We start from the raw sequence: 17,177 nt of genomic DNA, 5'->3' as shown, positions 1-17,177 counted from the left end.
ATCTATCGCCCGTGAAGCAAACACACTAACCACGTGCCCACCGTGCCTTGGGAACCCAAATCACATTTGTTTTGGGAAACATCTGTGGTAGCAACTAGAAAAATCAAAAACATCTTTCAAATTCCTTTCAAAGACGGGCTCACATTTACGCCCACTCTACGAAATCCAACGTTCGTTGCTCCCAACCGCAACCTGCCTGCTCACTTGTTCCCCCCGCCGACGCCCAACATCGCAGTTGCGTAGGAAACACAGAGCAGCCAAGGGTAATATGCTGCATGCTGCTTCACCACAGGCAGTAGACAAAAGTCAAAATATATATAACAGCAGCAAAATCATACATCCTCTTTTGACTGCACGAGCTGTGTTGACCACTGACAAAACAGGACATCTGAAACACAAACGCTGTGTGCATCACATGCCCTTTCACCTTTGGCTTGCCCATCATCATCATCATCATCATTAGTATCATCATGGTCATGAGCGTCTGATAATGTGTCCTCATTATGTGCTTGTGATGGCCCCCAGGGGTCTTCATCACCTTCTGTTGTCACGTGATGACTTGAGCTGCTGCTTGTAGGCTCCGCCCCTCTGTTGTCCTCACTCTCATCCTTGTTTTCAACTTCAGTCTTTATAGGGACAACGTTCAGTGGTGACTTGTTGATCTCCTCCTTCTCCTCCTTTTTGATGTGAGTCAAGTCTGGCTCATCTTTCACAGAACGGAGATCGTTTTCACTTCCATCTGTAGGACACAGAAAGACAAACACACATTTGGTTTGGTCAAGTCAAACCTCATGCGGCGACTTTGTCTTATATTGTTTCTACCATGCTACCTTGACTTGTGCCTGCCGCATACGGAGCAATGCGTGCGACCCCAACTTGGACCGGACCATGGGGGCGATCATCCTTGTCAGATGTGTGATGCTAAATTTGCAAAGATCAAAGCATTGGCAAATCGATGGGTGTCCTTTTTTAGAGCTCCGTCACACCCCCGCGCTTCGGATCGATTCCGGCTCCGGCCTGTTAAATATTTTAACTCCGTTAACTCTTTGCAAAGCATTTGGAAAGTCATTAATTTGATTGTCCAGTATTTCCTTCATGAGATATTGCAACACTTAGAACACATTTCTGAACAAAATTTGTATTCAAGCATTTCCAACAAATGTATACGAGCAATAGACTGCAGGCCAACAGTTGGGCTTGCTTTGTGGGAGTTCAAGTAAGAGATGATTTCAAGCTCAGTTTAATAACGTGAATATCTAACGTAGACGTCAACGAGGGATCTAATTTTTGCTTTGAAATCTTTGAGTCTTCCCTCATTCATACACATTTGAGATTTCCTTATTCCTTAGTATTCCATATAAAAAAGGGCGCCACCGTTACCCACAGTTTTGTTTTTGACCATTCCACATTTTGCGATCGTGTCGCCATTCCGATGTCAGGCCGATGTCGGTATTGTTGTGCCTTGGCGGAGGTTTTCTCGTCACATTTGACCCCCCCCCCCCCCCCCCCCCCAGTACATACTAGAGATCAACGTTTGTAAGTAATCGTTCATCGGATGCCAGTAGGAGTGAGACCGAGCGCGTAATCACAACCGTCTCTCCCCTGATGACACCACATGTACATTTAGCACTCAAAGAACACACACCAATGTGAAATTAAAAAAAATAAATAAATAAATATGACGCACCTTAACAAAGTGCATATCGACACCGTAAAGCTCCAGCCACTTGCATTTGTTGAGAAAGGAGATTTCGGCTTGTGACGGACTCTTCCCCCTGTGAAGGAGACGTCGAGTTTGACATCACGGAAAATATATAGCACTGTTGATTAGTGTCCGTTTGTCCTTGTGTGGCCCAGTGAGGTCAGTGAAAGCACAGCGTATGTAATCTAATCCGAGATGGGAGCGATCAGACCGCCGCTGGGTTAAACACTGACCAGAATCAATCAAGACCCTCCGAGGATTAATCCCCCTTAATCCTTCACACAGATCAGCGAGAGGGTAGCCAGCTAAGTGACCGGACTAGCAGAGGAGGAGGAGGAGGAAACGGCAACAAGTCAACGGGCGCCGCTGACATCGAAACGACTTGATTCTCACCTGAGATCCAGCCACCTGCCGAAGATGTCCGCCTCCATGGCCTCGCTCTGCTTCGGGGAGCTCCCTAATCTTGTTGCACACTGTACAATGACAATAAAAGGATTTCGGATTCTGATCAATTTAGAATGGCCGACTTCCTGTTCAATTTAGCATACGGCTCCATGAGACTTTTTATTAGGTCTTGGCTTTGTACACACTTCATCAAATTTTCAGTTTGGTGAAACAGAGATATGGGGCTGTTTTTTTTTGTTGTTTTTTTTTTCTAGGGGGCGATAGCAAATATTGGAAAATTATTCAAATCAAGTTCGTTTTGTGTCCTTAGCTGTGCTGTGGCCAGGGGGGGGGGATTTTGTCTGGAATCGTCCAGCCCATGCTTTGAGTACGTTTGTTTTATTTTTATGGAAATGTATTTAGCATCAACACAAAAACTTGTTTTTGTTGTTGTTGTTATTTTGTTTGCGCCGTTTGTTGTATTCTTGCTTGTTGGAGAAAAATGGGATTTTTGTCCTCATTTAAAGAAGCACTGTGGAGTCTGAATAATCAAATGCGCTAATACCATTTTTTTATGATGCAATATTTGACCCAAAAACATTTTTGCCATAAACATCTCAGGATGCTAGCCACCTCTGCTAAAATTGGCTGCATCAGTAGTAAAACACGAGGTGGGCCGAGTGGCCCCCAAGTTCAACCGCGTGGAGGCTCCGGAGGAGACGGGCCGGCACCGCTGGTGCTGTATCTCATTAAGCGAGCCACTTGGTTAGCCGTTCCTCCAAACGCTACAAAAGCATGAAGTGGAACGAGCCATTAAATGGTGAAAATATTACATTGGCTTATGCTTTTCTCCTGCTCGCGACATTTATTTATATACTTTAGCATCTAATTTAATTATTTGGCCAGCTGAGTTAATCACAGCTGAAAAAAAAAATCCTGCAAACAAAAGTGAACGGCGTCACTTTCTGGACCGTGCGAAAGTTCCGCTTCCGACGGCGCTCATAAAAGTCAGCCGAGGAACTTGGCCATCCCCGACGGGAGATTCTTTTGCACCCTGATCCTAAAGGCTTCATCTGATTGCCTTAAAATTCTGTCTGTAGCATCTTAAGACCTGGGACAAACACTGGGGCTAGGCTAACGGTGGAGCCTGCTGGCGCTGTACGCGTCACTGTTGCCTGTGGAAAATAACGAACTCTCAATGGCTACAATAAACTGTCATATAATTCCAGAGCCCGCCGGGGGGGGTCTCGGGTTGTTTATTGGGAGTACCCGGAGAAAAGCGCGAGCGTCTCCACCGCTGGCAGCAGATCGAGCTCCTCACCGGCTTCACGGTGGTCAGCAACCCGGGCCTGCCGTCGCTGGCGTTGGCCCTCAACCTGGACCCCAGCTTCATGGGGTAACGAGTAGACTAGTCGGTTAAACCCCTTCGGACGGGCAGTTTTTTGACTTTCCGATATTTAAAAGTGCATTATTGTTAAAAATTCACCAAACTTGGCAGTCTCATCGGGCATGGCGAAAAATTTGAACCTGCTTCGTTCTCTTCTTTGAAGCCATCCTCCACTCAATGAGCCGAAAACAGCACAATTTTGATGTAATGGGACTTTAAAAAAGTGGAAAACTATCATTTTCGTGATATAAGGGCAACAAAACTTCTTAACCATGCAAGCTGATTTTTCACCCATGTGTATTGGTCACATCTATAACGCCCAAGCAGGTTTTAACACTCTCACCAATCCATTCTTTAAATTCCAATGTGAGGGCCATCTCAGTTCGATTCCAGCTCCGGCCTTCCTGTGTGCGCTTTGTATGTTCTACCCGTGTGCCCGCCTGGCATCTGGAAATGCTCTCTTGAATGTGTTTGCTTTGTTCTTGCTTGGTACTTTCAATGGGCTCTGTCTGAGGTGGTATTCGAACCCACGTAACGAAAGTTTAGATTAGACAACAAAAACTCAACTCGAGAGCAAAAATGTAGGGGTGTGTGCGTGTGCAATCATTAATGCAATTGGTGTATAAAAACATGATTAGAAATACACAAACTGATTCTCTGTTATGATGATCATGTATGTACGTATGTACTATAATAATCAAGTCCTTGACACAATTGTTGGTGGGCGCAGTCATGTTCCAGATTCCTGTTCTTGATTGCTGGAGTAATTGCAGTGTGAATACAGCTGGCATGTAACAGTTGCAACATCCAGAACCTTTGAAAAGAAATAGGAAATTAAAACACTGTCATTCATCAGAAAACAATAGCAGGCGGGCACAAGTCAAGGTAGCACGGTAGAAAATAAGACAAAGTCGCCGCAGTCTCCCCAGGAGGCGTGGGTTCGAATCGATCAGTCCTGTGAAAAAGGAGGACAAGGGAAGTTACCGCTGCGTGGCGAGCAACCCGATTATTTTTGCTGATCGGGTCCATCCACTTTTAGGTGACGAATGGTCAGCTAGTTTTCTCGGTGACTCGAGGTTCAACCAGACCAGGCCTCCTCTCCTGCTGCTCCTCGCTGCTGTTTGTGCCCCGAGAACAGAAGAAAACGCATGCTCCCTTCCGCGCCGTATAATGAATGGTTCGTGACTTACATTCCGTAAGGCTGGGTAGTGGAAATACAAAAACTAGAAAAATAATAATAAGCAATAAGATCATTGTGTTGGTAATGTTTGTGAGCTTCCAAATAAACATTTTTCCTTCCAGCAGATGGTCAAATTGAGCCAGTTGCCATTCTCATGACAAAATCATGCCAAAGTGAGCTAAAGAGGACCACATTCGTGAGTTAACCGAGATAAGACCCTCATTATTTTACTTTTCATAATTGTTTTTTTTTTTTTTAGTTCAAGACAGTTTGGCAAACGGCACTTTTAAATGTTCATAAGGAGCAATTGTATGAAAATCAATTGGGGATGATGAACATACTTGTACGCAGACACACGGAAGCACGTACGGGATGCTGAGGAGAGCCGAGTGGCTCTGAGCTGGATCAATCTAAAAATAAAAATAAAATATGTTCATGTTTTGGTGCTAAGAAGTGTGAGCAAGTGCAAGTGACTCTTACAATTGTAACGTTGGAATGCGAGTGTTGGACGCAGAAGTGTGCACTCTGCTTGTAGCACCACCTTGCCAGGACTTTATTGCCCGACTCCACGGTGACATTAATGGATTTGGACACACCATAGAGTCAATGATACAGATAGATGCTCTCGGCACCCTTTCGCCCGTGCCCGGGGAAGGTGCTCCTCTTCGGCTTAATCCCGGAACGTAAAACTGAAAGAACTCATTTCAGTCAGTGAACTGATACTGAATCATTTGAGTCTGCGAGCGGGAGCGACGTGTAGGTCTCATCGGTGAGCTGACGAGCACAGTTGCTAATACAGCTGACCGACATGATCCATCAGGTTTGTCCAAACATTTCTGGCGAACGGCCACAAAGAAAAATTGATGGAAACAAAAATATTGACCAATTTTCATCCACTCGATCAGATTGGTGTAAACTCGATTTGAGAGAAGGCTCGTACATGTTCTGGTGCAGAACATTTTTTTTGCACATTTCACGGATGGATGGATATAATGTATAGTATTGTATTGTTTGTTGAAAAAAGCAGGTGCTCTTCCCTTTTGTGGTAATTTCTGCCTTTCATTGACTATGCAACGAGAACAGACGATTAAATAACACATTGAATGACACACAAACCAATCGAAAATCAGCATTTCACAAGAAAGCGCCTTTTCCCGAAGCAATTTTCCAACACATTACAGTATAAACCATTCAGCTCTAAAGTCTCTTTGGAAACATTTTCATTACGCATTGACTGTTTGGTGGGGCCCAAAGCTCTTCTTCGTCCACTCTCCTCTTCGCCCACGCTCTTCTTCGGCGCACGCCGGCCGTCTAACCGCTCCAGCGCCCCGTCGTGCCGCTCGGCGAAACTACAATGCCCCCGAATATTTTTTATACCCGCGAAGCACTGAACCCGCGAAAGGTGAACCGCGAAGTAGCGAGGGTTCACTGTATGTATAAGACCAAGACCTACAAAAAAGTCTCTTGGAGCAATGAGCTAGGTTTTACAGGAAGTCGGCCATTTTGAATTTACTTAAAAGGGGCGGGTCACCACAATGGACTTTGTGTAGAAATTATTATTGGGGCCCGAGCAGCGACCGCGGCGAGGTTCCTATTGTTTATGTAGAAATTATTATTAGTGCCCGAGCAGCGACCGCTACGAGGTCCCCATTGTTTTTGTGGAAATTATTATTATTATTATTATTAGGGCCCGAGCAGTGACCGCTGCGAGGTCCCTATTGTTTTTCTAGAAATTGTTATTAGGGCCCGAGCTGCGACGGCTGCGAGGTCCCTATTGTTTTTGTAGAAAATATTATTACTTTTATTATTATTATTATTATTATTGGAAACGTTTGGTTTAGCTGTTATAAAAGTTTGTTTTTTTCGTGCTGTAAATGCATTTTCAGCTCGCGCTTTAAAGCACGAACAAGCAAGTCTACTGCTGTGGGCTGCAACCTTGCCACAGCCCATCGCCCCCCTCTGCTCCTCTGCATTGAGATGAGTTATATGAGGTGAGGTGGTATCTGAAGTGCTTAAAAAAAATATACAATATATATAATAAATATATATATATATATATGACTCTGCGGCACCGTAATAGCCACGCCCTTTGAAGGAAAGTCGTAAAAATAGGGATAGAGTAAGATCAATGTCTTGAGTCTTTTCTAGCCAATTTTCAATCGGATTCGTTAAAAGGGCACCGAGCAGTACGTCAAAATGTAAAAATTGATATTGATTGGCGCAAGGTGTATAACTGAATATAAACATATAGATGTCTTCAGGTACCGACTCTTTATGTACATGTAATTTATCAATATTTTATACGTTAGTTGTGCAGCTTTTTTGAAATGCAACACACTGGCAAAGGGGAGATGAAGCTTTTATTTTTTTTTTTGCATGAGGGTGAATAAGGGTGGATTACATGCTGTGAAGACGGAGAATAATCAGACTCTGCGGCACCGTAATAGCCACGCCCTTCGAAGGAAAGTCACAAAAATAGGGATAGAGTAAGATCAATGTCTTGAGTCTTTTCTAGCCAATTTTCAATCAGATTCGTTAAAAGGGCACCGTGCAGTACGTCAAAATGTAAAAAATGATATTGATTGGCGCAAGGTGTATAACTGAATATAAACATATAGATGTCTTCAGGTACAGACTCTTTATGTACATGTGAAGTTTTGGATTTTTAGCAGCATGTGCAGGAGAGTTATTAAGCATTTTTGCTGAACCTAACCTTTAATTGAGGGCGACCTTGTTGAGTTGCACGGAGAAAAACATCCACATCAACAAATGTTCAGCAAACCGACAAGTAAAAGGCAATATTGGTCAAAATCGCCAGTAATAGACAGTACCGGAGTCACCGTGATCTACAATCTGATCTTTCTTGCGGTTCATCATTGTGGTTTGACTCCATGCTTCCACATGAGATTTTACTGAATAGGTGCTATCAAACATACGGCCCGAGCTGCGACGGCTGCTCAGGCCCTAATAATAATAATAATAATAAAAGTAATAATATTTTCTACAACTAATTTTTTTCAACATAGCAAACTGCGCCTCATAACCTGCTGCGGCTTGTATATAGACCCGCCCCCTTTTAAGTAAATTCAAAATGGCCGACTTCCTGTAAAACCTAGCTCATTGCTCCAAGAGACTTCATCTTAACCACTCAGGAGGACAAGGAAAAACACTTTTGAAAAGAGCACAAAGGCAAAAGCGCGATTCTGACTTGACTACGTCCCACGGTCCAAAATCTTTTCGACTGATGTTTAAATTGAAGAAAAAAAAAAAAGCTGTGAAGTAGTTTGCCATACTTTTGCCACATTTCTCAAACATAAGTTACGAGGCATTATCTCATAAGGGAAATAAAGAAAACAACTTGTCCTCACCCAGTTTTGTGTCTCTATGTTCAAAGGGTCCTTTCCTTGCATAATGATAATGATAATAATGCAAATTTGCATTTAAGGACACCACTGCAGCACAGCAGGAGCTACGGTCAGTCCCTGGTCCAAGGTGTATCGGATAATCCGGTTTATACCCCAGAGTGTATGCTTAAAAAAAAAATACAATATATATATATATATATATATATATATATATATATATATATACGGGGAGAGAGAGAGTGAAATTCATGTTATAACAAAAAAAACAAATTATTATTAAAACGTATTATTTTTTTATTCCCCAGCCACTGCGCTTTCAGCTAAAGGCTAATTATGTTCGCAACGCGAGTAACAGTTTCTTCCAAATATCGTTTCATGAAGCTGAAGCAAAACTACTTGTCACTTGAAGAAGCTCTAAAATAAAATTTTTGGAACGCGACACCAATCAGTTCCGTGCTAGACTTTAGCCACGATGCTTACAACATGCTAATTGTGTTAGCAACATTTGTGTGGCAAGTTTTGACCCCAACCACTGCATAGCAACATTAAAATAAAAACCGGAAAGAATTTAGCTACTTGCTATTTAAGTTAGAAATATTTTTTTTTACCAGAACCACTGTGTTACTGTGACGCGAGCATGCCCTCCTTCTTTAAAAGGGAAAGTTCTGACTCGGCACTATCTACCCATTATAAAAAGTGCACATGAGCAGATTGTATGCTGCAAATTTCCATTTTTGATGGTGTCAAAACTGTGGAAACGTTTGGTTTAGCTGCATTAACGTACCTCAGGGGGGGTGGGGCTGGTTGTTCGCTCATTTGACATATTACGTTAAGCGCGAGGAGCGAAAGACGGCGTGCTCGCGACTCGGATGTCACTGTTGCGTGGAAACCCAAAGCCAAATAAAGTCTTTTTTTTCCCCCACAAATTGGTGTGTTACCTTTTTATCTTTTGAAAATAGCTTGAGAACAAATCGATTTCTCTTGATTGACTGAAAATTGAGTCTAAAAATGTTATTTGATATATATATATATATATATGAAAAAGTGTATAAAACAAGAAAAAAAAAGCCGAGAATCACAAAGGGAAAAAACTGTTAGTGAGGCTGAAAAATATTTTACTTTCAAAAATGAACAGATTCAGTCAACTCAACTTTAGCGCCGCTCGGCGACAATGTGGCCTCACCGCGTTGCGAAAATTCAATATCGCTTTATATTGCTTCGCGGATGACAAGGGCAAGGAGGTATATGATACATAATAGGGGGGCCAGGACCGAGCCTTGGGGCAAACCTGAGGTGACTGGGAGGGACTTTGATGAGAAATATTTAAGCTGGATGAACTGAGTGCGGTCTTTGACCTTACGTCAAGCCAAAGACGCATAAAGACAAATTTATAGGCCCTTGCAATATATATATATAGATATATAAAATAAACCTGTTCAAGGGCGTTGTGACCTCATGGCGTGTGAGGCCCCAGGCGTTTAAGCGGCCCCTAAGTTTAACCGAATGGAAGCTCCGGGGGTCACGTCGACCACCCGCTCCATTCTTCAAGATGCAAACTACCTGGCCACAGGAACTTTATTATCAGGAACTAAACGTTCCTGACAAACACACACACACACACACACGCGTACACAAGACTCTAATAGTCAACCTTTAAAAAGTTCAGAAGGAACACAAGTGTGCATGCAAGGTGTATAACTGAATACAAACATGTAGATGTCTTCGGCTACCGACTCTTTATGTACCTGTGATGTTTTGTAAAAGGCAAGGAGGTACCGCCATCATTTAAGCACTTCTTCAGCATGTTGATACTAATGATGTTGGAGGGGAGGTAATCACGTGTCAAACACGAACATAAAGATAAAGATAAAGATGTCCAATTTACAAAAATAAGGGTGTCTATCTATATATTTACAAAACCACTGGAGGAGGAGAGCATGCTCGCGTCACAGTAAGCCGAAGAGGAGCACCTTCCCCGGGCACGGTATACCATTCAAGGAATTTGGCGCTGTTAGCCGCCGTCAAAATTCTTTCTTTTTTAAACCGTGGCATTCGAATAAAAGTGTATCGATTGTACAATAATTTGAAAAGTTGCTTTTCCATAATACGGGAAAATCCAAGGGTTTCCAAACATATCTCGTCTTTTGTTAGTCATATTTGAAAATTTTCGGAAAAGAAGAAAAAAAATGTTAGCAAGCATTTCGTTTTTTTGTTTTTTCCATCCATCCATGTAAGCCTGGAAAGTCATTAATTTGATTGTCCAGTATTCAAAAATGCTTAAAAAAAATATACAATATATATAATAAATATATATATATATATATATATATATATATATATACGGGGAGAGAGAGAGTGAAATTCATTTTATAACAAAAAAACCAAATTATTATTAAAACGTATTATTTTTTTATTCCCCAGCCATTCTTTTTGTATTTATTTAATTACTCCGACTTTTACCTGCTGGTATGCCGTCCGGTGTGCCCTGTGAAATGAAAGGTGGCATTCTTTATTTATTTATTCCGACCCCAGTAAATCAAGTGCAATACAAAACAGATGGATAGATGAAGTTACCAATCATAATAAGATATACAATCCTAATAGAGTTTCGGAGTGGTTGGTTTTCCACAATTCACAACCTGTGAAAACATGTGCCTGTGGTGCAGGTAGTGATGTCCTCTCTCATCTGTTGACTCTCTCTGTGCTTCAGCTCATGGTTGGTCATCATTTTCATATCAATCAACGGTCATCTTCTGTCTTTGTATTTCCATTTTGACATGATCGAGAAGGGGTTTTGTTGCGAACAATTGCATGTGTAGAAATTATTATTGGGGCCCGAGCAGCGACCGCGCTAGCGGCGCAATACGAATGCCCCCGGCCGTCCCTCTCAATCATGGCCCTCATAACAAAACGGTGCTAGAACACCCTCTGGAGGTGCACTATGTTGCCGTAGAAGTCATGGATATCAATGATCATTCTCCCAGTTTCCCGGTGGAAATAAAGACTTTGGACATTCCCGAGTCCGTGCAACCTGGAATGCGAATGGGCATCCGCTCGAAAAACAAAGCTGATTATGCAGCTTGAGCTTTCCTCCGTCGAGCTTCAAGTGCTCTTAGAAGTGGCTGCTGGAAAGTTAAAAAAAAACAACACAAAACAAAAAAAAACAAACAAGCGCAAACACCATTTGGAGTGATCGACACGAAATTGGGTGGACTTGGTCATCATCACGGGATGCATGAAAAAGTGTCTAGCACCCATGCCTGAAATTGAACACCAAGTCCACCAATTTCTTGGCTTCCAAAACTGAATTTGTCATATGCAGTTTGACTTGAATTCACCGAAAACATCGTTTACGTGCGCCGGTAGGTGCTGCTGTTTTGGTTGGCAATAGAGTTCAAATCAGCAATGTCATTAATTGTTGAAACCCTTTTGGAATAAGATGACAGCAACTGTTTTGCAAGGTTAGGGTGGTCTCGTGTGTGTGTGAGAGTTCAGTATTTTATTTCTTGTTAATTTTATTAACCAAAATATGTCCCCCTAAGTTTAACAGAATGGAAGCTCCGGGGGAGGAGGACGGGCGTTTTCATAAATTTATTGAATTAAAAAAAAGCCACTCAAGGGAAGTTGGCTTTTACTTTTTCACATCGCTCATTTCATACACAAGGTTACTCAATGTGATTGAAAAACACTTAGAAAAAGTGTACAGCGCCAGCAGACAATGAATTTGCAGCACTAAAAAAACGAAGTTTACTGCATGTACAGAACGATTTTGTACTGTATAGGCAGAATGGATCTGCGCAAAGTAAAATTAATTGTAATTTCAATATGCTGCGACAAAAACTTCGATTCGAAATCATTCCTGACATATTTGCGCCCCGAGCATGGCGGCGCGTCTTCATTCTTGTGACAGGTAAGTCACGCCCTCATGGAACATCAGCTGATAAAGACGGGTCGACACCTCCAACATCTAAATAATGCATGCCTTCTATAAAATACCAAAAAGAAAGGCACAAAAAATATGTATAAAGGTGGAAATATACATTGGAAACGTTTAGTTTAGCTGTTAATGAAGTTTCGTTTTTTTAGTGCTGAAAATTCATTGTCTGCTGGCGCTGTACACTTTTTCTAAGTGTTGCAATATCTATTTTCACACACGAGTGGATTTATTCCTAACACACAAATCTACAACTTGAGTTTGGGTCGGGGGGGGCATTTTTTTTTAACTTTTTAGTTACATATTGTTTTGTGTTTTTTTATTTTAATATTTTCATTGTTTTGGGCTGGGTCATTTTTTCTGACTTTTTGCACATTTTATATTTTTTTTAAGATCTTTTATGTTTGTGCTGCGTTTGGCTGGTGACGCGTGGCTATTACGGTGCTTCGCCGGTCTAAAAAATATTCAAAAATTAAAAACTTATCTCCTCAATGAATAATGCATCTTACATTACTTGTTCTTTTACTGCTCTGATTTTTTCATTTTTTTGACTTACCGCTCCTGTGCCGCGTTTTATTGAAGCACAGCAAAGTAATTTGTATATGCAAACTCATAAAGAATGGAAAAACATGAACACTTTGACTTTATCACACTTCTGTTCTTATATGACATTTTGCTTCTCATGAGGCTTCATCGGTTCGCCGCGCCGCGTCCTCCTTGAGCATGACATATGTATGACACGTTGTGTTTAATTTATTGGATAACCAGCCAAATGGGGATCACTCGTTTGCCACTTGGTGTCGACTGAAAATGACATCGCGTGAGCCGTGATTGGTTGTTACCTGACAACTCAACACATGTGATAATGCTTTTTAAAAAGGTTGTAATTGCACATGAAAAATAATCAAGTTATCAACTTCATTCATGACAAAATGTTAACTCCATCCGCATCCTGTTGGACTTTTTCGCGCGCACACACAGACACAGACAGAGTCCAGTGCGCGCTCACTGGATTAGATCAGCGCGCCATTTTTCGATAGTACTCGTCTACGGGCTAACAAATAGCTATAGAGAGAGTCGCTCGCAGCAAAATGTTTGTTTGTTATTGTTTGGTACTTTCAATGGGCTCTGTCTGAGGCGGGGCGCTGTCTCAGGTCTGCAGACCAAAGTCTCCGCCAGAGAAGAGATGAGAATCAGAAGAGATGTTGAAGAAGCTCAACCTCTCCCTCGGCATGCCTTCGTGACATGGCCGGAAACATCGTGAGGTCTAAGAAACCTTCTCTCCCGGCTGCAACACACCTTTAAATGATCAGCTCATCATTTGATTGTCCAATATTTCCGACCATTTTTTTTTTAATTCAAAGATCCCGCACAAAAATAACCGATTGTGTGCCCAAGACTGGATGAAAAGTTGTGTAGTCGATCGGTCCTTGAAATACTTTAGTTGCCTGAATTGTGTTTTGCGTGCCCGAAGAGATTATCCAGTTTCTCCTCATTTACTTCCATTGACGGCTAACGACGTCAAAGTTCCATTTTTTTTTTTTTTTACTTAGCTGGTCGTGAATAATTAATCAGTCCAAAACATATTCATCATAAACTACAAATAATGCATTTAATTTTTCTATCTCTGCCAGCTATGTATCGTGACCAATTAGGGAAATGGAACGATTTTTCATGGTACACCTGATGATCTGCGCACAAGCTGTCTCCTCCCTCTTTGCGACCCCTCTTGACACATTCCGTGATGAACGTTTTACTGGACAATCAAATTAATGACTTTCCAGGCTTCAGGATGCCTTTCTATATATAAGGTATCTGGAATTGCATCATCTATTCTGACTTTAACTTTCTCAAAATCTTGGTCTTAATTCTGTCTCAGCATAGGCCTGGATTCAACTTCTTCAAAGTCTTGGTTTTGGTTTCAACTTCCTAGAGTTTTGATCTTGACTCACTGAAGTCTTGGTCTCTGTCTCAACTTCCTCACTACTTTATAACAAAAAAACATAAATGACAATTCAATAGAACGTAACGGATTCGCGTCACAGTAAGCCGAAGAGGAGCACCTTCCCCGGGCACGGGCGATGCACAGGACGGCCATTCATTCATGCAATCAAGGAAATTCATCAGCGGTTGACAGAGTTTAAATCGGAATACCGCAAGACACAATTGGGGGGGTGGGAGAGTTTGACGTATATTCTCGGAAGAGGGGCTGCTGCCGCTCTCGGGGGCTGAAGGAAGCCCGGTCCGCTCAGCCGAGCCCACTAATATTCCTTAATGATGCGGCATCTGTCTCTGTCAAGCAGCCAGGCTCGGGCCCTAATAATAATTTCTACATAAACAATAGGGACCTCGCCGCGGTCGCTGCTCGGGCCTCGTTCGTAAGTTGGGATACAAAGTGGGATTTCAATGTAAGAAAAATGGAGTGTCTCAAAGAGCGCCACAGCGACACAGGCGAGCGTCCAAACGCAATCTCACTGCTATGACTGCGAGCCAATTAGAAATAGAATTTGAAGCACGCTTTTTCGCAAAGGGATGCTCTGTATTTATTCTAGTATGATGATAGCGAGCATTTGAGCTGCCTCCTGGGGAGACTGCGACAAACGTGTCAATTTATGTCAACTTGCAGGTGACCTCTATTCTCTAATGTCCAAGCTGCTAGGCCAAAACCGATGACCTAAAAGAAATAAAAAGGAAATGCTGTATATTAGCTATCAGATTCGTTAAAAGGGCACCGTGCAGTACGTCAAAATGTAAAAAATGATATTGATTGGCGCAAGGTGTATAACTGAATAAAGTATTGTAGTTTTTGGATGAACTTGGCCCGTGGAACCACTTTGGGAAACATGTCTTTCACCAGATCATCAACAGCCACAAATAAATTCGCAAGAGGACATTTCATTTATGGTAAAAGAAATAATAAGTTTGATGCCTTGCCAACATCATATTGTATTTCAAAAACTCCAAAATATTTTACCAATTCTTGTCCCGGTCACGGGCGGTGCCAAGCGGCCCCTAAGTTTAACCGAATGGAAGCTCCGGGGGAGGAGGGTGGGCGTGTGTCACAGTTAAGCCGAATTGGAGCACCTCTTCCGCCCGGGCACGAGCGGAGCGCGAAGCTGTCAGTTATGAATGAATAAATGAATAAATAAATAAATAAATAAAGAATGGCACCTTTCATTTCACAGGGCACACCAGACGGCGTACCAGCAGGTAAAAGTCTGAGTAATTAAATAAATACAAAAAGAATGGCTGGGGAATAAAAAAATAATACGTTTTAATAATAATTTGTTTTTTTTGTTATAACATGAATTTCACTCTCTCTCTCTCTCCCCAAATGCATTTACAGCACTAAAAAAACAAACTTTTATAACAGCTAAACCAAACGTTTCCAATGTAAATTTCCACCTTTATATAGTGTAGAAAGGCATCCTGAAGCCTGGAAAGTCATTAATTTGATTGTCCAGTATTTCCTTCATGAGATATTGCAACACTTAGAAAAAGTGTACAGCGCCAGCAGACAATGAATTTTCAGCACTAAAAAAACGAAACTTCATTAACAGCTAAACTAAACGTTTCCAATGTAAATTTCCACCTTTATATAGTGTAAAAAGACATCCTGAAGCCTGGGCAGTCATATATTTTGCCCGAAGACGGGTGTGTTGGAGTAAGATCAATGTCAAACAACGGTGGTGTGACTTAAAAATGTTCCATGGCGTCAGTGTGTGTCATTATGATGACCTACCAAAGTGACTCCACATCTGAGTGGTTTTCCAAGTAGTCCTGAGTGAGAACAAGTGTCAGTAGTTCTCGCCATGGTGACTGCACTTGTTAACTTGTGTTTCTTTTTTGTTTTTTTTTATTTTGGTCAAAAATTGTACTCAGGTTAGACTACTCTCCATTTGGTCTTATTTGACTCAAGTAAAAATAAAAAAGAAGTCCTCCAAATAATTACATTAAAAAATATTTATATAATTAAGAGTATGCACTCAATGAAAAAACGATTAGTGCTGAGAAACAGGTGAGTACCTCGTGTTTTATTTTTTGTAATGAGAACATGAAAGTCGGATATGCAAAATTAGAAATTGGGAAATAAGCAACATCAGATAAGACTAAAGAAGGGAACACAGCTGATTTGTGGCTCTCTTCATTCCCTTTCTTTTCAGCTCAGGAGAAGCAAACAGTTCTGAAGAAGAAAACATTTCTCGAATTAAAATGTATTCAAGTCACAGCTTTTTTGTTAGGTATGAATTTAATTCATTTTAATGGCTAATTTTGAACACGAGCTATTCTAAGTGTCTCATGAGGCACAAGTAACAAACAGATCCCAAGTAAGCAGTAATCTATGCTGCTTTGGGGATTGGTGTCAAATTGTTTTTAAGATGTGCTATTTTGTTTGCTCTTTTTTCAAGATTCAATATGGTAGTGTGAGGAAGCTCTGCGTAAACAGAAGGAGACCCTCTAAATTAAAATGCAAGCACTACCACCTCCTTCCTCTCAATTTAGAATTTAAAAAGTAATAAATCCCGGTCATCCCAATCAAGTGTTTTGACATGTCTGTGTACTGCACATTGGTTTTGGCCTCGTCACTAAGTTCTTCTACTCCTTAACTCCACATGAGTTTAGCAACTGTCTTGCAACTTGCAATTGTTGCACTGTCAAAAACACGTTTGAAGCAGAAAATCTTAAAATTAATTGAAATGCCCATTCTTAATATTGCAGATTGATTAACTATTTAATTGCCCCTCCTCCTAATTTGTGTGCCAAGAATCAAATTTCTATAGTTCATTCTCACATTCAAAAAAATGTATTACAAATGCATTGGGTGACATGTTTGTCAACACTTTCATTGAATATTTCTGTTGTGCAGGGAGTGGTGACTTGTTTGGAATAGAAGATCTAGTTGCCAGCAAAGAACATCTAATCTCTTCTCATGAATGTTAACAGTTTGCATCATGCAGCATTCTCTTTGGCTGGTGGCGACGAGCGTACATTCTCACAGGAGCTCCTGTCAATCACAGAGCCACAAGGCCGGTCACACCTGACTTCTCCCGGGCGGGGGGGGAGGGTGCGGGGGACACCCCCCGGTTAGGTGACCAGGGGTAAGGGCGTGCGGAGGTTCTATATTTTATTATTATTATTTTATTTTTTTTGCCATTTTCCCTCTAAGGAAATTAACTCAAACACCAAGCTCTATTTATAATTCATTTAAGGAAATCTTAAGTGAA

General features: G+C 41.5%; 1 protein-coding gene across 1 annotated transcript; it reads right to left on the bottom strand.

Moving 5' to 3' along the window:
- Window positions 1–332: 332 nt before the first annotated feature.
- LOC148316162 (uncharacterized) lies at window positions 333–3,479 on the bottom strand. The gene is made up of 5 exons (XM_088287042.1): window positions 3,408–3,479; window positions 2,096–2,175; window positions 1,688–1,775; window positions 831–921; window positions 333–739 (listed from the first exon to the last, which is right to left on the bottom strand). The coding sequence occupies exons 1-5, from the start codon at window positions 3,477–3,479 to the stop codon at window positions 333–335; spliced, it is 738 nt and encodes a 245-aa protein (XP_088143168.1).
- Between the last annotated feature and the right edge of the window lie 13,698 nt (window positions 3,480–17,177).

This window comes from Idiotropiscis lumnitzeri, chromosome 22 (genome assembly GCF_059441095.1).
Source record: "Idiotropiscis lumnitzeri isolate Australia: NSW breed Sydney's pygmy pipehorse chromosome 22, RoL_Ilum_1.0, whole genome shotgun sequence".
In the NCBI taxonomy this organism is placed as follows: Eukaryota; Metazoa; Chordata; class Actinopteri; order Syngnathiformes; family Syngnathidae; genus Idiotropiscis; species Idiotropiscis lumnitzeri.
Note: the sequence above shows the minus strand (reverse complement) of the source record. Positions and strands in the feature narration are given on the sequence as shown.